The 22,228-nt window shown below is 38.7% G+C and overlaps 1 protein-coding gene across 1 annotated transcript; it reads right to left on the bottom strand.

Moving 5' to 3' along the window:
- Positions 1-1,060: 1,060 nt before the first annotated feature.
- Positions 1,061-20,980, bottom strand: LOC124789744 (thymidylate synthase). Its single transcript, XM_047257198.1, has 4 exons — positions 20,623-20,980; positions 19,923-20,102; positions 6,772-7,118; positions 1,061-1,488 (listed from the first exon to the last, which is right to left on the bottom strand). The coding sequence occupies exons 1-4, from the start codon at positions 20,891-20,893 to the stop codon at positions 1,279-1,281; spliced, it is 1,008 nt and encodes a 335-aa protein (XP_047113154.1). The 5' UTR covers positions 20,894-20,980; the 3' UTR covers positions 1,061-1,278.
- Positions 20,981-22,228: the final 1,248 nt, after the last annotated feature.

Here is a 22,228-nt window from a genome sequence, read left to right as displayed (position 1 = left end):
TCTACAAAAACAGCAGCTGAGATGAAATCCAAAGAAAATAAAACACACTACCAAATGGAACATAATCAGATAGCTAAAAAATTTACTCATCAAGTGGTAGCAGGAGAACACATACATAAAAGTAGGTTATACTTATGCACGCTTTTGGAGCCAGTGGCTCCTTCTGACAGAAGGGTTGGAGGAAAAGGGCTGGAAATGATTAGGGAAAGGGGTTGGTTTCTGGAAAGTCACCCTGAACTGTGGGTTAAGGCAGACTTACCGGATGGGTTGGTCTTCCCTTCTCATCCCCTGACCCATGGTTCTGGGTGACTTCTCTGAAATCTACCACCTTTTCCTAGGCTCTCCAGTTTTTTCCTTCACACCTCTTCCCCTTCAATCAAGCCACTGGCTCTGAAAGCTTGCAGAAGTATAACCTTTTATATGTGTTTTCTCCGGCCACTGCTCGAGGAGCAGATCTTTTATCTATCTAATTACACTATATTCTAAAAAAATTATTATTTTCATTGTTACACTACCAAATGGGAAGGATATAACTGCAGGAGTTTCATATTAAAGCTATAACTGGGTTCATTTGCTGCTGGTCTGAAGTGTAAAACAACAAGTAGATTGCAACAGAAGACATCAAGTACATTTAAAATTCGGTTAACATCATCAAGTTTTGAAGTTTTAGAACTGGCACTGCTAGGAGACTCCAAAAATAGAATATGAGGAAGCAGATGTACTTTCCAAAAAGTGTGTTGTATTTTACTGCTGCACACGCACGCGCACACACACACACACACGCACACACACACACACACACACACACACACACACACACACACACACACACACACACACACACACACACACAGTGACGACACATCTTCGTGATTGCCATGTGTACGTAATACATGAAAAGCACTCTGACAGCTGATCTATAACCTTTATCACCTCACAGATGACTCTCACACTGATGAAGTCAGTCATACCAGAGACGAGCTTGAAAATACAATAGCTGCAGATGTACATCAAGTTTTCCAACAGGGTGATCACATACAGTCAAAAGTGTGCTGAGATATCAAAATGAAAATGTGTATTTATTATATATTTATTTTTATTTTCAGTAAAACAGTGTACGCAAAATCTTAAAATATATTGTTTCTACAAATAACACTTAATACAATTAAAAATTATAATTATCACAAACATATGTATAAAATTTCCACAATATTTGGTTCTTGCACTGGAAAGATTAAAATACTGAAGAATCTAATATTAGAAAGCTGAGCTGACTTTCTACACTGCCATTTCCATCTCAATTTTGGGATGAGGATTATAATTCTGAAGCTCAAAATCTTCTAGCTTGAATTCTTCAATGTTGGCGACTTCACGTTTTATTACCAGCTTAGGGAAAGGACGAGGCTCACGCTTTATCTGCACTTTCAGTGCCTCAATGTGGCTCAAGTAGACATGAGTATCACCAGTAGTGTGTATAAACTCACCGGGCTGTAAAAGATGCAAAAAGTTCCATAGTACCAGATTACTGAGTAGAGCAACAGATTACACTTACTTCACTTTAAAGAACCATTACATGACTTTTCAACTAATTCTATGCTTTTGTAAAATATCAATGCTGTGATGACTTAAGATGCAATTTATATTGATTCTTAAGGGACAAAATTATATACTTGTTTCTTCAGCTTCTGTCAGCCATAGAGCATATACCAGACTATTCAAAGCACTCACTACTTTCCAAATTATTAGCCAGATTGATATAAAAATGCATTAGCATAAAATCAGCCAGATGTTACATGATACAACAAATACATTATCACAGATCTTCTGGCCAGAGCAGGAAAGATGTAGGAGCAATCAGCCTGTGTCAAAATATGAAGAACCTCGTTGTGTGTTATGGTGACAAACTACACACCATGTACATTTATTGCACTCTACAGACTTGAATAGTAACTCGTTAACACCCCCACTTCACCTCGCCCCTTCTGTAATAAGCATCCTAATGCAATAAGCATCATACGCTCAGCCATTCAGCAGAATAACATCTCCTTTCCAGCAATTTATAGCTATGATATTAATTATCTTATTTACCAGAGACTTATGACTAAGTCATCAGCTGTGGTAACTTACAAATAGTGCCACATATTGCAACTTATGTTAATTTGTATGAAAACTGCAATGCACAGGAAGAATGGCCCCCAAAATTCCAAACTCAGATCATACGTAGAAGAGTGGAACAACAACAAGTGATGAAGTTTGCAATGTTACAGTATCAGTATGTGAGTGATTACCAACAGGATGTCATAATTTGTCTCAAGTTGAACATACAGTAAACACCATTGTTGGTGTACTAAGAAAAATACAGCATTTTTCCGACAAGTCCAGTCTCAGCCTCTCCAAGAAAGACAGTGGCATCTGTACCAGTTCCCACACTCCTACCTTCTACATGCTCCCAACCACCCAGGATGCCCTATTGTGGGCAGTTACTGTGCACCCACTGAGAGATTCTCTGCTCTCATAGATAAACTCCTTCAACCTATTACCCACAACCTACTCTTCCACATAGAAGACGCCAACCATTTCCTTTAACTCTCCGCGGTTCCTATTCCTTTACTACACGACACTGCTCGTCACTATTGATGCCACCTCCCTTTACGCTATTATCCCAAATGCCCATAGCCTTACCGCTATTGAACATTACCTTTCCCAAAACCTGACAGATTCCAAACCAACTAACTCCCTCCTAGTCACCATGACCAACTATATCCTCAGCCATAATTACTTGTCCTTTGAAGGCATTACCTACAAACAAAGCCAGGGCTTGGCTATGGGCAACCACACGGCACCATCCCACACCAACCTACTCATGGGCCATCCCTAAGGAATCCTTCCTAAACACCTAGAACCCCAAACACCTCATCTGGTTCAGATTCACTGATGACACCTTCGTGATCTGAATTGAGGGTAAGGGACACACTATCCACATTCCTCCAGAATGTCAACACCTTCTCCCCCCCCCCCCCCCATTTGCTTCACCTGGTCCTACTCAACCTATCAAGCCATCTTCCTTGATGTTGACCACCTCAAAGATGGCTGTATCAGTACCTCTGTCCATATAAAACCTACCAACCACCAGCAATACCTCCACTTCCACAGCTGCCACCCATTCCACTCCAAGAAGTCCCTTCCATACAACCTAGCTACCCATGGCCATCGTGACTGTAGTAACGAGCAATCCCTCTCAAAATATCCCAAGGGTCTCACTGAGGCCTTTACAGATTGTAATTACCCTCCCCACCTTGTACAAAAACGGATCTCCCATGCCTTACCTTTCCAGTCACCCAACACCTCCCAAAGTCCCACCATCCGGCCACAGAGGAGCATTCACAATACACTCAGTACCACCCACGACTGTAGCACCTGAATTACTTTCTCTGCCAGGGTTTTGACTACCTCTTGTCATCCCCTGACATGATGACTGTACTACCCACTATCCCTCCCACAGTGGTATTCTGCCACCCACCCTACAAAACACCTGCTCGCAGCCCCTTTCCTCAAGACTCAAATCCCAGTAATAGACCTAGATGCAAAACCAGTTCCATACATCCTCCCACCACTACCTACTCCAGTCCGGTCACAAACATCACCTATCCCATCAAAGGCAGAGCTACCTGTAAAACCAGTTGTGATCTACAAGCTAAGCTGCGAACACTGTGCTGCATCCTACGTGGGAACAACATCCAACAAACTGTCTGTCCACATGAATGGCCACTGACAAACTGTGGCTAAGAAGCAACTGGACCACCCTGTTCTGAGCACATCATCACCCAACACAACATTCTTCATTTCAATGACTGCTTCACAGAATGTGCCATCTGGAGCTTTTCTCAGTTGCACAAGTGGGAATTCTCCCTGCAACATATCCTATTTTTGCATAACCCTCCTGGCCTCAACCTTCATCAGTCATTGTCCTTACCCATCTAGCCCCTTGCCTGTTCCCATTCCAGCACTACATAGCCCTCTATTCCACAACTGCATCCAAACTTTTTACTTCTTTTCTGCTAAGCCCCCTCTCTCTTCCCCACCCTCCATCTAACCTCCTGACTGCACCTAGCTGCCCTACTGTCCACTTTGTCCCTGTACACTCTCACTAGCAGAACTTTAACATCCCCCACCCCTAACCTGCTATCCCTCCCCCTCCCCACCCCAGCCTCCTCCTTATCCCCACTCAGTTGCCTCTCCCATAATGCACTGCTGCTCGCAGTCTGGTTCCAGCTGCAATTGACCATGGCCGCATTTTGCATATTTTGAGAAAGCTAATTTTCTGACAGTCTTTCTTTTTGCCCCTTTCTGTGACCTCCACTCTATTCTTTTTGTCTTCTGTCTTTGTTAGTTTCTCTGTTATTGGTGAAAAGGTGTATGTTGGTTGAACCTTCCTCCTATTAAAAATATCTTCATTTCCTTTTCATGTTAGTTCCTTTTCTTAGCAGATGCACTGGGTTCTGACACCACAGCTGAATTTACTGTCTTGTTCACTATGTGCACACATTTCAAATGAACCTGTGATAGTAGTAGTTTCCTCTTCTTCAACAAGAGGATCTTCATCAATGTCTTCTTCATCTTTGATTTGATCAACATCTGGTGGAATGTAAGTGCAATGAAAGCTGTCTGCAACCTCAAAGATTTTCATTCAATATAGCCATAAGTTCTGCAGCAGACAGGGATTTTGCATAATAATCAGACATTCCTAAAAAAGCAGAAATCCCTGAATGAACTGTCTGCATTCATTCATAGCAGAGCTGTGGTAAATTACCATTCAATTCATAACACAAAAGTAAATAAAATGCAAAACTTTAATGAAACTGACTTAACAGTAGGGAATATTTGGTCACAATTATTGTTCCAGTTGCAAACACACCTCTTATCAATAAAGTTCAAACTGAAACAGAGATGTATATGCCTACAAATATCTTGGTTAAGACTGTCATATTAGAATGACACCCAAGTTATAAAACCACATTAGCCCTCAGTCTTCCCTCTACCTAATTTCGTCGGATGTTCTACACGTAAACCAACCAAACTGAGTGAATATCTTTCAAACAACGCCTAATCGTAATAAACTGTTCAGACAACAATGGAATACCAATAAATCACTGAGGTAGAATAAAGCAGCCACGTTTCACAAATACTCAGTCCCAAAGTTGTGTAAATACAACATTATTGTAAAACAATAGTTTGAAATCTAAAGTTAAACATGTAAACAGTGATATAGTATGATAACAAGGTTGAAAGAAGTTCACTGTATACAATTCATTTAAAAATCATCATGTGCTAATTAGGAAAGAAAATGAAAACTTTCACAATGAAATACACAAATTTATCTGGAAGTTTGAAAATACAAAGTGGCCAACATTACATTCAGTGATCCATTTAAAATTCCTGAACTAGTTATTGCAGATGTCTTAATTTTTGAATAAAAAAATTTGAAATTTCGTGCAACTCATTTTATACAAAAACATTTTGAATGAAATGTTGCATTAGTGCAACTTTGGGCCTTAACGAGTTAAGTTTGCCATTTAGTTGTAACAGTCATCAAAAGGAACAATACAGAACAAAAATTGAAGCTCTATTTTGGATTGTAAATTTTGCAAACAACTTCTATAAGAAATCCCTTTCCTCACTTCACTCCATATACATTCAAACAAATAGGAGTTACACATGTTTTTGCATCATTTTGCTCAGTGTAGAGAGTACCTTATAGCCACCATGTCCCTTCCATAGGAGTGTATGCATCTGCACCTGGATTTTTGAAAGTACTTCTATGGTTCATAGTTATGTGCATAAATCCATCAGAAAGTTACTTGTATGATAGGATGCAATCTGAAATTACTGTTTTTCCATCACATTCATGAGAACATAGTCTATCCTTTGGTCAACAGCTTCAAAGAAACACTTCTCGCTTCCTCTCTCCACACTGCCCAAGATCTGTTGGCAAGGAATACGATTATTACCTCTTTTGAACTTTCTCTTCTGAAACGTATTCATCAATCTGTACAATACGACCAACATCTCCAAGTTTGTTGCCATTCTTCATACAGTACACAACCCAAACTTCACCTCAAAAGAGGCACCAACTGACAACAGAATGATTTGATAAATGCAGCTGTTCAACAATAAAAGTTGCCCTACTTTGTTTCACCCACAAATAAGTTTACTTTTATATGTTTCCTATCATCAGGCTGCTTCCCACATACAAACTTTTTTGCCAAATATTATTTCAATGAACTTGAGAAGTTTGCCTGCACACCATCACCTCCATCTTTCAGGACTGGAAGCTTCGTAGATGCTGAACATTACATACGTAACCTGCTTTTTACAATGAAATCTATTCATACACAATTGTTCTATCTTGCCCAGCAAATTAAAGCAACTGCATTGGAATACAAAACAATGACCCAATAAATTGGGATGTATTCCGAGGTACATAGAACACAAATATAGAACATGAAAATCTGTAACCAAACTTATAATCCATTATCAACAGATCAATGATCATCAAGCTTTAGCTCTCCACGTCAAAAACATTATTAATGAAATCTTGTCTGAAGTCTAATCCAGTAATCTGAACTGGCAATCCTCGCTGACTAGCGTATACTATCACCCAAATGGTTAGAAGAAATGGAAAGAAATTGCATAGAAGAGCCTGGTATACTGTAAGTGCACTTTAGCACAACTTTTTATTATCCCAAAAGTTGGGAAAGCAAAGAATTTTACCTTCAAGTTGGTGACAGCTGCTAACATGCATGTCAACAGAGCATAGCTGGCAACATTAAATGGCACCCCAAGTCCTATATCTGCTGACCTCTGATACAGCTGACATGACAACTCCCCATTTGCTACATAAAACTGGACCAAGCAATGGCAAGGAGGCAGTGCCATTAAGCCCAAGTCTGCGGGGTTCCATGCACTCATGATAATACGGCGGTCATCTGGATTTGAACGTAGCATGTTTATCACTTGCTGCAGTTGATCAACACCTTTGCCTTCATAGTTTGCATGTGGTCCTTCATAGTCTGCCCCAAAGTGGCGCCACTGAAAACCATATACTGGACCCAGGTCACCTGCAAGTTAAAATGATAGTAAAAATGTACAGTTTAAGATCAATTGTGATTAATTCAGTCTCGTGTATGGGAAAAAGATTGGGAGGAAAGGAAAAGTGAGAATCACATTAACATAAATATAATACTATCCAGAAACTGGTTCTCTTGTAATCAAAACCATGAACGTGCTGAAAGAAATTAACTGTTTGAATGTACATTCTTTTTAAAAATTATCAGATGATGTTGGCAGCATCTGATTGTTTCTACAAAGAATACAGCAATATCATGTCATTCTGTTTCAGCATGATTGTGAGTCACACTAACCAACTGTTGTCATCTTAATCAGTTTGAAAATTGGTTTAGCAGCTCTCCATGTTTATCTCACTGAAGTCTTCACACCTACAAAAAGATACTGCACCCAACATCCATTTACTGCAGTAAGACGTTAGTCTGTCTCCCTCTACAGTTTTTACTTCCCATACTTCTTCCTCATTACTAAATCAAATACTCCTCAATGCCTTATGATGTGCCCTACCATCCTGTTCCTTTATTTAGCCAAGTTGCGCCACAAAGCTCCATCTTCCCCAATTTGATCCTCTATCTCTTCACTGGTTACTTGATCTCACCAACTCATTTTTGGCATTCTTGTCTAACACAATACTTCAAAAGTTTCCACTCTCCTTTTGTATGCACTATTTTTGCTCATATAAGGCAAGACTCCAGACAAATACTTTCAGGAAATACTTATCTACACTTAAATGTATGTATGGTAACACCTTTTTCAGAAAAAACATGTCTAGCTATTATACATCTGCATTTTAAACCACCTCCTATGATCAACTGTTATTTTGCTCCCCAAATAAAACTAACCTACTACTTTTAGCTTCTCAATTCCTAATCTAGTGCCTCAATCATTGACTGATTTAATTCATCTACACTTTCACTTCTTTTTATGTCTACATTATACAAGACAGTCTTTCAAGGCACCATCCATTCCTATCTTTGAAATACTTTGGCATCATCAGTGAACTTCAAAGCGTTTAATTCTTCTCTAATTTTATTTATTTCTTCCTATTGTCTGCTTGATTTCCGTTAGTATTTGTTCAGTGTACAGAATGAACAACATAAGGAATAGGTTACAATCCACTAACCCTTCTTAATTACAGCCTCCCTTTGATTTCATTCACCTCTTAACAATAATATTTTTTTCTTTTAAAATTTTAGGTAACTTTTTACTCCCTGTATTTTATCCTGATAACTTCAAAATTTTGTTGCACTCAACATTATCAAAAGCCTTTTCTAAATCTACAAGTGCTTAAAGTATGAATTTTAGATTCTTCAATCAATCTAAAGTAAGCTGTAGGGTCAGTATTGCCTACAATGTTCTTACATTTCTTCTGACACCTATGTGGTCTTTCCTTAGATCTGCTTCCACCACTTATTCCAATATTGTGTTGATAACTTGTGTCAGTATTTTTCCATCTATGACTCCTTAAACAGGCAATATACCTGTCAGCATTTGCCTTCTCTACTACTTGGAAATTACATTTTTCTCCAATCCTGAGAGTATTTGGCCATCATATATATAAAACAAATTGGATGAAACAGTTCAGTCATGGTTGAGTGTTCCACAGATCTTAATAATGCTGGAGGAAATATGCTTGTCTGCCATAGGTGTCTTTTTCAACTTGGGCCTTCAAACGCTTTGCCAAATTCTTCTCACAGAATTGTATAGTCAATCATTATCATCCATTTACTCTTCTCTTTCCGTAGCACTGTCATGTAGTTTTCCCCGTCTCTATGTTCCTACCATCTTTCAGCATTCTCTGCTTACAATGCTGGGCTGCTATCTGAGAACCACCTTTTCACATAGCTTCTCCTTCTTCCAAAGGTTTGTTTAATCTTTTCATAATTGGCATCTACCTCTCCTACAGTTGCGTGCTTATACAGCTTTGAATTTCTTCTCACCTATCTCTACTTATTAAGTTATGGTTTCATAATTTGTAAAGCAGAAAAATTTAAACATTTTGTCACTTTAATGTTACACTATAGGATTGTAATAGTATCTACAGATCTATTTACCAACCAATACTCATTCCACAAATTACATATAAGAAGAGAAACTGAAGTATGAAAAGGAAATATCACTTCAATATTCCAAGTTTCAAATTAATGTGAATCAGTTGCCACACAGAAGACTGTAATACTGAATCTTTAATCTCCATCACACACACACACACACACACACACACACACACACACACACACACACAAAAGCTACATTGTCTTGGCTAACTGAATTCTGCCAGTACTTCATTTCACACACTACTGAGTTGTTCATACTGTATGATCTTAACTCGTATCAAGTACCTCAAATCATTTAAAATGTGTTTGCTGTAAATAAGTTGCACACACAGGTCTCCCCTGTGCCAGACATTTGTCCTTTGACATTTACTCTGACTCCATTTACATACTGCTTAATAACAGGAGCATTTTATTCAATATCTCCATCTTTCTATGGCATGAGAGGTGATGCAATGGTAGGGGGGTTTGTTGGACAAGCATCTTGTTGTTCATGTAGACTTATTTTCAGGTCATCCGTCAGACTTCCACAGGACCATTGCAGTGAGACCCTGTGATTTCCACTTTTGGCTCTGGTTTGTCACACCTTTACTCCTGGTGACATAGCGGCCAGCCTCTGCACGTAACTTCATCTGCTCACACACACACACACAAATATGCAGTTTGTGATGTGAGCTGATCTGATATGCAAAAAATTCAGGTTACAGAACCAATGGCCTGGTGTTACGTCTCTGACCAGTCCTCCCATAACTGGTTGGGTATATCAATTCGTCATTAGAGAACGGCAAGTGCACATTACCTCCAATAGGACTATGCTGAGTGAAGTGCTATTGTCATTAAACCAACCACTGTTTGTGACAATTTAACCTTTTTTGTGCTTAATGTTGTGCAACATGAACAGCCAATGCTTTACTCCTTCAAGACACAATGCAATCAGCATCTTTCTCTACACATCCATTATTCTTAAATCTGTCTTTTCTACTTCAGCCACAGATCTGTGGAATTAACACTCCAGCTAACAGTGTCAAAACCAAACTTGTGCTACACTCAAGAGAATAATTAAGTTTCCCTATTAGTGTATCCCATTGTCCTGCCCAATGGTGGCAGAGTATTTTTGTCCTACTGCCAGCATTCCTCTCTCTCTCTCTCTCTCTCTCTCTCTCTCTCCCCCCCCCCCCCTTCCCTACCAGCTTTCTTCATCTTTCATTATCTATTCTTACTTTCTCTTATTATTTCACACTCTTTCCCAGACCAGCTAACTTTCTCTCCAAATTTTATTTTATCATGGCAGCTGCCATACATCTGTAATTCCCACATTTTATAGAAATGTTATATCATGAGAAATGTATTTGGCAGCAACAGGACTCACTACAGTAAAGATAATTTCCAATGATTACTGGATAGATGCAAGATAATGAAGCTCAATCTTCTTCACAAACTAAATGCATTTATAATGTATCATGAACTCTACTTCATGTGTACATGAATTTTATACACCATTTACTCCAAGGATCCTCAGAAATCCAGAACATACCTAATCTGCAGTGTTCATATCACCACATTTAAATTACATTATGATGTAACACGCACTCTTGTAAGATAGGGCAAAACTGCCATTAACTTCATTCAGTTCTGCCTGCACACACATTTTTAAAGTTTTTACCAGAAATGCTTGTAAATGGATAGAACAGGTGTCATATATTCATCATGACTGAACAGCCTTATTTGCAAATGCACACTCAAAAATCTGAACAATAATTGTTGAAGGGTGTCACCTACAGCTCCCTCCACTTCAAGTCATGAAAGAAACTGTGCTTTAGAGCCAAGCTTGCAAAACAGCAGTTCTCGTTGTGTCACTCAAAAACAGCAGAATAAACTTGCCAAATCTAGGGGATCCTACCATCAGTGCGTAAAAGTGAGTGGTTTATGGCAACATACTACTCCTATGTGCCCCCAATTAACTATGGACTCTTTCCTGGGTACTAAAAGTACAAAATATGGGCAATTTCCAGACTGCACAAAAAGGGGCCATAAGAAAAATAACAAAGCACAGTTGTTGGACTTATTTTAAAAAACTATTAAAAATGTATTGAACCTTTTCTGCACCAAATGAATACATCTACCCATCTGTTGAGCACACTAGGACAGAAGTTCAGAGATTAAGCCGTCAAATTCCCAAAGGAGATGAAAGTTATAACTGGAAGTCATTTACTTAAAAATGTCATTGAAGTATACCTCCTAAATAATGTTTTCTTACTGAAATCAGTATATAGGTTAATTTCAAAAAGTGATGACTAGATCATACTTCATATTTTAACATAAGTTCACTATGTAATGGTTTTTACCAGAAAATCATACATGAAATGTGTGTTGTGCATAATACTAATAGCTTATTTTCCTCAGAACATCATCTCACTTGTCATGGAGCAATGCTGACTCAGTTCTTGAGACAGACAAAGGAAGACAGAGACGTAACAGAGGAGAGGCAGTATGGTCACTGTCTCAAGTTATCTGTAAGTATGTGTGGCATCTAGAGTGACACGTTTTGAGTGATGCTATGAACAGCACACAATCATTTTCCACGTTATCAAGCTTACTTGTTCCAAGTGCATACAAAAAATATTTACTACAAAGCACGCAATGAAGGATGTACATCTGTTAAGGCACTGACTTCAGGAGGCTGAAGTGTCTACGCTGTGACCAACAATCCTGATTTTACACACTTGCCAGCTCAGTCAGTATAACACTTGCCACAACACTTGAGTTTTAATCTCAGCCCAGCACACAGTTTTAATTTGCCATGAAGTTTCATACCAACACAAAAATCCACTGAAGCCAGAGCTGACTACCTTCCTCACATTAAGCTGACAAATCCTAACAGCATCTGTCCTAATTATTTAAAGAAGGGTCTAACAATAATATGCTTTGGTCTGTGTACTTGAGAAAGCAGTGCATTAGATATGTTGCCAAGTACTATACACTGCTACATCTGAAGATTCTGTCAGTAGTTGGCTTGAAATGTTTCCAACGGCAAACAAATTCTCTCTTATAAGAGAAAATTAATTTTCTAAGGTCCTTGGAAGAATTTAGCATGACATGACATCAAATTCTTATGCCACCTATTTGCAAATATAATTCAACAATTTTTCTTTGCAGCTGATTGTATGGAGCTCTTTGTTGTTGCCATATGTTTGTTGTTGTAAAGCATTATAGTCATTACCTTTTGATACTACATCATCTAGGTACTTACTTAGCCAAAACCCCTAGAGAACTTTGCAGATGCACTTAGCTGACTATCAATATGCATAACGATGACAGATTTTGTGTGAACAATTACACATGTTCCCAATGAAAGTCGGTAAAGTTTTACTTTTGCCTATTTAACACTAGGAGAGAGTGAAGTTAGCTTTTTATATCTCTGGAATACATCTGAAACTTTGCACATGATGACATACCAATACAAGATCTTAGAAAACAAAATTTCACTCTCCTAATGCTTTCCAATAGTTTATAATTTGAGGACAAAGTTGACAATATTTCTAAAAATGTCAAAAATGGTTATTTTGGCACACACTTACCAAAAAAAAAAAAAAATCTACGAACTCTCTTAAACCATTTTGATTAGAAAGACCATACCCTACATGACCTAAAAAAAATTTTGGTTTTTAATGTGAGCATATGGGGCCCTACAAAAGAACGACAACATGGAGGTATATTGAAAATTGACCTATATTCTGCTGACACTCAAATTAAATCTATATCTTTTATTATTTTCTACAACTATTCAGTACTCACTGTGAAAGATAGTATCAAAAGTCATGATTACTAGGAAAATGAGCATGAGCCAGAAAAATGAAAAGCAAGCAGTCAAATGGAATAAGGAGTCAAACATAAGTTGTTTTTTTTTTCCCTCCAATAATTTGATGTAGTCACATTTGAAAAATGTGTTTTTTTTTGCATTCTGTCTTATCAAAATTTCTTCCCAAACAATCATATTAGCAGTATATTACAGAGCACATAACTGAAACCTGTAAAAAATTCAAGCAACTTTAAGATAACACAACATTGGTTTCTTAGAAGAGATCTTTTCCAGCTTTGGCCTCATACTTATAGAAATGTATCATCAGCTTGGGATCCTGATGATCAGGTTTGGGAACCTGTGTAACGAGATTTACCCCTGGGTGCTGCTGCTGCTGCAAAGCAATCGGGTGTGGCCCCTATGGCGATGGGGATGCTGGTTTTCTGACTTTAAAAGGAACCAGCAGTGGTTAAGCCACCATTTGAAGTGTACACAAATGTTCCGTATTAACCACAAACTACACTAGCACTAAATACCCTATACAATGAACCAGAATCAAACTAATACATCAATAGCTTTACACAATAAAAAGGCACATTAGTAGTTCTCTATAACATGAATCCATTTCAAGAAATGTCAGGAAGACAGTTGTGAAATTCACAAAAATTTACACAATGTGGCAGTGGTGTAAAACCGGCAGGCTACTTATAGGAAGTGTGCTGCAGCTGTTATGCAACAATTTTACAACCACAATCTCCTCTGCCTTAGTACTGCACAGCTAAATTGAGAGGTTCATAACCGGTTTGATTCTGTAGTGACAGCAGAAAAACAGACTAAAATATGTCACTATGAGTCGCGCAAAAGACAACCCTTTTTTGAACTTTTTCAAGCTCTCTCTCACTTCCTTGTCATCTGACTTTTGACTTATTTCCCCAGAGAGTACTAAACAATTGTAGGATATAATAAAAGACGTCAGATTTAATCTGCGGAATATTGACTGACTTTCAATGTACCTCCACCTTGTCATTATTTTTTTAGGACCTTATAAGCTCTCATTGCAAAACTAAATATAATCTGTAGATGGTTTAGAACATAGCCTTTCTAATGAAAATAGTCAAAAGAATTAGCCGGAGACATTTTTTAAAAGTGGTCCAAAAATTGCCATCCCTGGCTTTTCAGAAAATAGTCAACCCTGGCTTCAATTTGTAAACTATTGGAAAGCTGTAAGAGTGAAATTTTACATTCTGAGACCTTGAATTGCTAAGGTATTACGTGCAAAGTGTCAGATGTATACCACAATTACTTCTAAAGACATAAAAATCTGAAGTTTGCATTTTTTGAACATCTATCTCTCTGGATGACTTTGCTTCAAATTATCCACATGCAAATCACTCAGGAAATCTGTTTTATTATTTTGCTTAAGATAAAAATAATAATGAATGCTCCTTTTCCACACTTGCTGCACATGACTGGTGGCAACTGCCATTATACTTAAAAATCTCATACCCATAGACATTTTGAAACATGTTTTCCCCACATTGAACCATACAATCTACATCGCTTATCTGCAAATCACACAAGTGCCTGGCAGAGGGTTCATCAAACCACCTTCACAATAATTCTCTATTATTCCAATCTCTAACAGCACGCGGAAAAAACTAATGTCTGTATCTTTCCACGCGAGCTCTGATTTTCCTTATTTTATAATGATCGTTTCTCCCTATGAGGTTGTTGCCAAAAAAGTATTGTCCCATTTGGAGGAGAAAGTTGGTGGCTGAAATTTCATGTGAAGATCCCACCACAACAAGAAATGCCTTTGTTTTAATGACATCCCCTCCAAATCCTTAAATGGATGACACTCTCTCCCTTATTTCTGGATAATACGTAACGGGCAGCCGCCTTTGAACATTCTCAATGTACTCCTTTAATCCTATCTAGTAAGGACTCCACACCACACAACTGTACACCAAAAGAAGACAGACAAATGTAGTGCAGGCAGTTTCTTTAGTAGATCTATAGCATTTTCTTAGTGTTCTGTCAATAAAACACAAGCTTTGGTTCTCCTTCCCAACAACATTATCTGTGTGTTACTTCCAATTTATATAATTTGTGACTAATTCCTAGGTATTTAGTTGAATTTAAGTCCTTGAGATTTCATTATGTAACCAAAGTTTAATTAATTCCTTTTAGCACTCATGTGGATGACAGCACACTGGTTAGCTGCCAATTTTTGCACCATACTGATATCTTATCCAAATCATTTTGCGATTGGTTTTCATCTTCTGGTGACTTTGCTCGATGATAAACAACAGCATCATCTGCAAACAACCTGAGATGGCTGCTCAGATTGCCTCCTAAATTTTTTATATAGATAAGGAACAGCAGAGGGGTATAGCACTACCTTGGAGAATGCCAGAAATCACTTCTGTTTTATTTGATCACTTTCTGTCAGATGTTACGAACTGTGACCTCTCTGACAGGAAATCATGAATCCAATCACACAACCGGGATGGTATTCCATAATCACACAACTTTATTATGAGCCACTTGTGAGGTACAGTGTCAAAAGCCTTCTGAAAAGCTAGAAACACCAAATCAATTTTAAATCCCTTGTCGATAGCATTCAACACAATGTGAGTAGAGAGCTAGTTGTGCCTCTCAAGAATGATGTTTTCTAAATCCATGATGACTGTGCTCATAAACCATTCTCTTTGAGTAATTCGTAATATTCAAACACAATATATGTTCCAAAATCCTGCTGCATATCTATGTTAATGATATGGGCCTGTAATTTAGTGGATTACTACTACTACTGGCTTTCTTGAATATTGTCTTTACCTGTGCAACATTCCAGTCTTTGGATACTGGTCCTTCATTGAGTGAACAGTTGTATATGATAAGCAATGAGATATTGCTTCAGCATACTCAAAGGAACCACTGTCATCGTTAGCATTTCCATTATTATTGCACAGACAAGACATTGATCATATCTTCCCACTAACATACTTTGCATATGACCAGAATCTCTTTGGATTTTCTGCCAGGTTTCAAGACAGTTTCAATGTGGAAACTTATTATAAGCATCTCGCATTGAAGTATGCACTGAATTTTGAGGTTCTGTGGAAGATGATCACCTTGGGGATTTCACATCTCCCCCCCCCCCCCTCCAACAATGTTCTGACCCCACTTTGTGTACAAGTGGGGCATCAGCTCCATTGTTTGCTAGTTTATTTGGTACATATCTTTCAACTGCTGCCAATACTATATCTCTGATTTTAAGCCACATCCAGTCTACACTTACATTGCTAATTTGGAAGGAGCGGAAATTGTCGCTCAGGAAGGTGTCAAGCAAATTTTTATCTGCTTTTCTGAAAAGACATTTTTTTTGTTTGTTTATTTTTGGTGGATTTGGGAGTCACAATATTCAGTCTCACTATGACAACCCTGTGTTCACTAATCCCAGTATCCATTTTGATGCTCCTTATTAACTCCGGTTTATTTGTTGCTATGAGGTCAAGCATGTTTTCACAACTGTTTACTGTTTGGGTGGACTCGTGCACTAATTGCTCGAAATAATTTTCAGAGAATGCATTTAGGAAAATTTTGGATAATGTTTTATGCATACCTTTGGATTTAAACATGTATTTTCACCAACATATTGAGGGTAAATTGAAGTCACCACCAACTATAATTGTATGAGTTGGGTATGCGCCTGAAAGTAACTCATGTGTTCTTTGAACCTTTCTGCAATGTTATCACCTGAGTTGGAAGGTCAGTACAAGGATCAAATTAGTATTTTATTTCAGTGGCCAAGCACGACGTCTACCCAAACTAACTCACAGGAACTATCTACTTCAATTTTGCTACAAGATAACTCCTTGTAACAGCAACAAACTCGTCACCACCAATTGTATTTAGTCTATTCTTTCTGAACACCATCAGCTCCTTCACAAAAATTTTGGCTGAACTTCTCCTGATTTAGCCAGCTTTCAGTGCCAGTAACTATTTGAGTATCAGTGCTTTCTATTAGCGCTTAGAGCTCTGGTACTTTCCCAACAGCTACGACACTTTACAACAGTTATACTGTTATATACGTCCACGAAGACCTACTTCTTTCTGTGTTTGACCTGCATCATTTGAGACTACAGCCCCTTTTGTTTTTTCCCTAACCTAAAAAGCCACACTACCCTTGTAGCTGCCTCCTGCATGTAATGGACCACTGACCTATTCAGCAGAATTTGAAACCCAGCCTCCCTATGACTTAAGTCGAGGAATCTCCAACCTACAAAGTCACAGAACTGCCTCTGATTCAGATCCTCCACTCGGCTCTGTACCAGAGGTTCACAATCAATCCTGTCGACTGCTTCGAATGGTGAGCTCTGCTTTCACCTCACAAACATGACGTGCCTTTAACACTTCAGAAAGCCACTCAACAGTGGAGGAAACCTCTTCGGATCCAAAGCAACAAACATCACTGGTACCGGTGTGAGGCAACACCTGCAGTTGGCTGCGTCCTGTGCTCTTCACGGCATCCAGAAGGGCCCATTCCACATTTGGATTGACTCCAAGGAGTGCACACTGACTTTCTTCTTTTCCTTGGCAGCCATGTACCTAAGGGGCAGGGTGCAATAATGTGTCTAACACTGGGGGTCCCAACTATCAACAATCCCACCTTCTGTGATTGCCCAGACCTTGCAGCCCTGATAGGTTTCCTCTGAAACAGGACAAGCTAGTGCATCTGGCTGAGTGACACTGTCAGGCACAGGCAGCACCTGGAACCTGTTCGTCAGACTAATTAGTGAGGGTTTATGTTCAGTCCCCATGGGAGTCTTTCGCAGCCTGCCACACAATGAGGTGATCTCCCAATTCACCATGGCTGAGGGATCAACCAAAGGGTGAGCAGTAACTGGGCTGGCCACTGGTGCAAACCAATCAGCAGACTTGTGGGTCAGGTTGGACATCCATTCGATCCCCACAGACAGTCCACAGCAGTGATGTCCAACCACTGCAGCCTCATGCTGTGTAACCAAAGACAACACAGTCTTGAGCTGAGAGCAAAGTGTCTCCAACTCACCTAGCATGTTAACACAGCAATTGTAATCCCTGTCCCTACTAAAAGCAGTGGAAAACTACATTCTACAGACAGACACATAACTCCTGAGACACGCTACAGTACTCTACTAACAGACACTAATGAAAGAGGAAGAACTGGGCCTAGTAAATTATATTAAGACACAGATTTATAAACTAAACTACCAAAGCACAAAAGTGAGACTCAAATCATTCACCCCTTGTTAGGAACTCTTATGTCCAAAAATCTATGACTTTCCAGTTGCTACTGCTTCTCGACTGTCAGCTGGTGCCTGATGACACTCATACCATTACTCAGGTTCACAGTTATTAAACCAAAATAGGAATGATTCTCATATAGTAGTAGACTACATAGCAAGGCCCTGCACAAGAAAAATACATCACATACAAATAAATGTCAATGTACTGGCTGCAGATACAAAGAACTTAAGAAATATTAGGTAAATTTATGAAGCTAGCAAAAAGTTACTAACATCTAATAGTTCCTGTAACATTTAGGAATATATAAATCTTCCACACTGACATAAGTCTGCCACTTTCTTCAAGAATGTGAGAGATTTTTTACTGAAGGGGCGTTCAAAAAGAAACTAGCTAGAGGCATAATTACAGAAACCAGTACCTGTATCTTAGAAGTATTGACCCTGGCTGTTGAGACACTTGTCCCACTGAGACACAAGGTGGTCAAGGTTCTCCAAGGAGTGCACACTGACTTTCTTCTTTTCCTTGGCAGCCATGTACCTAAGGGGCAGGGTGCAATAATGTGTCTAACACAGGTGAGGTTGCTCGGTTGTTCTGATTGCTTGGCGAAGGATGGTCAAGGTTTGCAAGTAACACTGGGCACTCACTGCTGTCCCATGCTGCAGAAAGAGAAGGGGCCCACCTTGGTCAAAGGAGGTCAGCATAACCTTTCCTGCACTGGTGTGGGCGACGTCCAGCTGTATGTGCAGAACTGGTTAACATCGCAGCCCTGGGAATTTTATGATACGGCCATTCACAGCCTTGTGTCACAGTGGGACAAGTGTCAACAGCCAGGGTCAATACCTCCAACATATATGTACTGGTTTCTGTAATTATACCTCTGGCTCATTTCTTTTTGAATGCCCCTTATACATCTTTCACACAAGAAATATTTCTGTGGCTGCTGCTCTGCTTTGATTGTTTCAGGAAGCTGCATACCCAGAAGCTGTTGAAGTGAGTCTATTGAAGAGCAATAAATATTGCACAAGTTAAATCAAGTGTCAGTTGTGAGTGTCAAGAAGTTGTTTTAGCCCGTCCACTGCCACACAAGGATTACATTCCACATATTGTTTTTGTGCATAATGACGACACAGATTTGTTTCCACTTTGTATGTTCTGTGGGATATACACTTCTTTTTTTAAGTGACTGGTCCATATGATTCTACAAAATGATCACAGGGTGAATAAATGTCATTTTATTTCACAGTCCACAAAGACACACCATGTTACTTCATATTAATACAAATATTTGTGGAAGACTTGTGTATTATCTACTATACGTTTTCTGAATTTCACCTGCAGTTTAGGTTTTTAAGATAAAAAGTGCATTAAATATGGCAAAGTATATTTCATTAAGACATGAACATAAAAAGAAGAGTACACTACAGCACCTCCTGTTACCACAACCTTTATTTGCCATTTACACTCATCGGCTTTACTACCTCACAATCAAATTATCACTTTTCAACCTAACCTAGGCCTCTGACTACAGTACAAACTCGACTGTCCACACAATTAAGATTTTAGGAGGGGGCTCATAATAAAGATGGAAAAAAAAGCACTTGGTAAAAAAAAACCTGTCACTGGTGTTGTATATACTTGTTATATTTACGTACCTTCTTCTCTGTCATAAAATCCTAAACTGTCGAGAAATTCCCTTGAGCTATTTCCATTCCAAATATTTATTCCCTTGGCTTGTAATTCTTTAGCATTGGTTGATCCACGTATGAACCACAAGAGCTCTTCGACAACAGCCCTCCAGAACACTCTTTTGGTGGTGAATAGTGGGAAAACACCTGTAGAAAAAATATTACAGAATGCAGACCAAACAGAACTTTAAAAGCAGACTACTAAACAGTGAGCAAAGCTTTGCCAACAATACAAAATGCTTGCAATAAGGAATAATTACCGCAATCATATAGTGCTATTTCTGATACATACACAGTATGAAAATTCACAGCTGACAGTGTCTAACCAAACTACACTCAACATAGAAACAAAATTTCAATACCCCATGTTGAGTTCTAGTTATAAGCCTCTGAATATGCAGTATTTTATTCTCAACGAACGATAACGTGCAACGAGATGCAGATTATACCTTAAGTCTCACATAAACTTGTTGTTCACGGTCATGCATCGGTATTTTCGAGAAATAACTAGTGCATTTTACTAAAACAATTAACGCCTGTATGTCGTTACCCGAATATCAGAGGCCAGTCACAGTGTTCCGGTAATATGCTGTGACAAGTACACCAGTAAATTTGCTTATTAATTCCTTCACATTGCTTGTGTTAAAATTAACGTAAAAATATTCACCTTCTCTCAATGAATATCGCATTTGAGCTCCAAAAAGTGACAATGTTCCAACACCAGTCCTATCACTCTTCTTGTTCCCATGCAAAATTATTTCTTCAATGTGTTTGAGGTACTGATACTCTTCATGAACAGGAAGGGCACCATTTGTGTTCTCGAATGGCACATCAGTTCCATTTTCAGCCACATTTTTCAATGCAATGTTATGTTTCCCTGCTGTTTCTTTCTTGCTTGGGCTACCATTCTGCAAGGTGCAACACACAGTTTCACTCATGATTACAAACTAACACAACAGCGAACAACAAGTCGCAACATGCACAGGCTGCTTCTCGTACCGCCGGCGCCAAACTTCAAAATCTGAAGCAGGTTTGCCACATGCAACAAAAATATCAACACTTGGCCGCCACACGAGTGGCGTCACCGATGTTGTATGTGCATAAAATCTTTGGATGGTTTTGCACACAAACTGGACATGTATGATTTTCCAACTTCAAAATATGAGAAACTGAGATTAGCCCGCAAATGAAACTACTGAACAGCAGCAAAAAAGCCTCAAATTTCTACGTAGTTAATTCTGCTCATTTTGCTGGTTGCAAAAATACTGTATATTTCTATCATGTAAGAATCAGAATAACACTCAGAAAATATTCTACTAAAATATTCTGACATAATAATAGTTTGATGAAATTAAAAGTGCATATTGATATATGTGACTGTGTAAGAGAAGACGTTCGAAAAAATGGAGCTGGATATTCAGGTGCACTGAAAACTCCCATATTCTCTCTACCAGCTTTTTCGACTTGTAACAGCTAATTTGCATGTGGAAAAGCCCTTCTGGCAATATGATCGACCTCTTGACTTGACAACTCAAATAACTTACATGTTACATTGGCAGGTCTAACAGACGATGGTACTGGCCCAACAGTAAATCTACCATGAGTAGAAGTTGCTGGCAGTACAAGAACGTCAGCTGACTAACCTGCAGACGAGTTAGCAGAAGTAAGCCAGCAGCATCCGATAGCAAAGAAGAAGCCACCAGTAATCCTCCCCCCCCCCCCCAAAAAAAGTGGCAGTAGCAACACCAACAGGTAATTTAGCTGCAATGTGCTGCAATTAGGCCAACACCGTCTGGAGACCCAAAACCAACATGCCATTAAGAATCTACTGCACATCCTAAACTCAATAATAAGTTAATAGCACAAAGGATTTTTAACATTAAACGTCAACACTCTTTCATACCAGGAAAATTGAAACAAAGTTCTGGACAAATACCAAATCCAACTCTTATCCTTGCCAGAAACCAAATTTATGGATGAAAACATAATGAAATTCCAAGTATATAGAACTTACAAGGGTAAAAATGCGTGAAATCCGATGAAAAAATGGATCCCACACCTAGGAGCAGAATTTATCGTTCACAAATGAAAAGTTATTTCTACCAGATTTTTATTCACCAAATGAGAGCCTTTCAGTTTTAACCCTCTGATGTGTGAACGAATCACATACTTTAAATTTCCATGCCAAAATTAATGAAAATAATTTTAAAAAACCAAAAAAGTGGCATGCTTCTGAGAAGCTCTTGGCATGAAATGTCTAAAAGGTCAAGGAA

Source organism: Schistocerca piceifrons, chromosome 3 (genome assembly GCF_021461385.2).
Source record: "Schistocerca piceifrons isolate TAMUIC-IGC-003096 chromosome 3, iqSchPice1.1, whole genome shotgun sequence".
In the NCBI taxonomy this organism is placed as follows: Eukaryota; Metazoa; Arthropoda; class Insecta; order Orthoptera; family Acrididae; genus Schistocerca; species Schistocerca piceifrons.
This window is presented reverse-complemented; position numbering and strand designations above follow the sequence as displayed.

Excerpts from the sequence above, each read along its gene's own strand:
- LOC124789744 (XM_047257198.1), bottom strand. The coding sequence starts at position 20,893 with ATGAGTGAAACTGTGTGTTGCACCTTGCAGAATGGTAGCCCAAGCAAG. Across the intron at positions 7,119-19,922 it reads ATTTTATGACAGAGAAGAAG|GTGACCTGGGTCCAGTATAT; the intron begins GTACGTAAATAT and ends TTTAACTTGCAG. Across the intron at positions 1,489-6,771 it reads CAGCTGTCACCAACTTGAAG|CCCGGTGAGTTTATACACAC; the intron begins GTAAAATTCTTT and ends CATCTTTTACAG.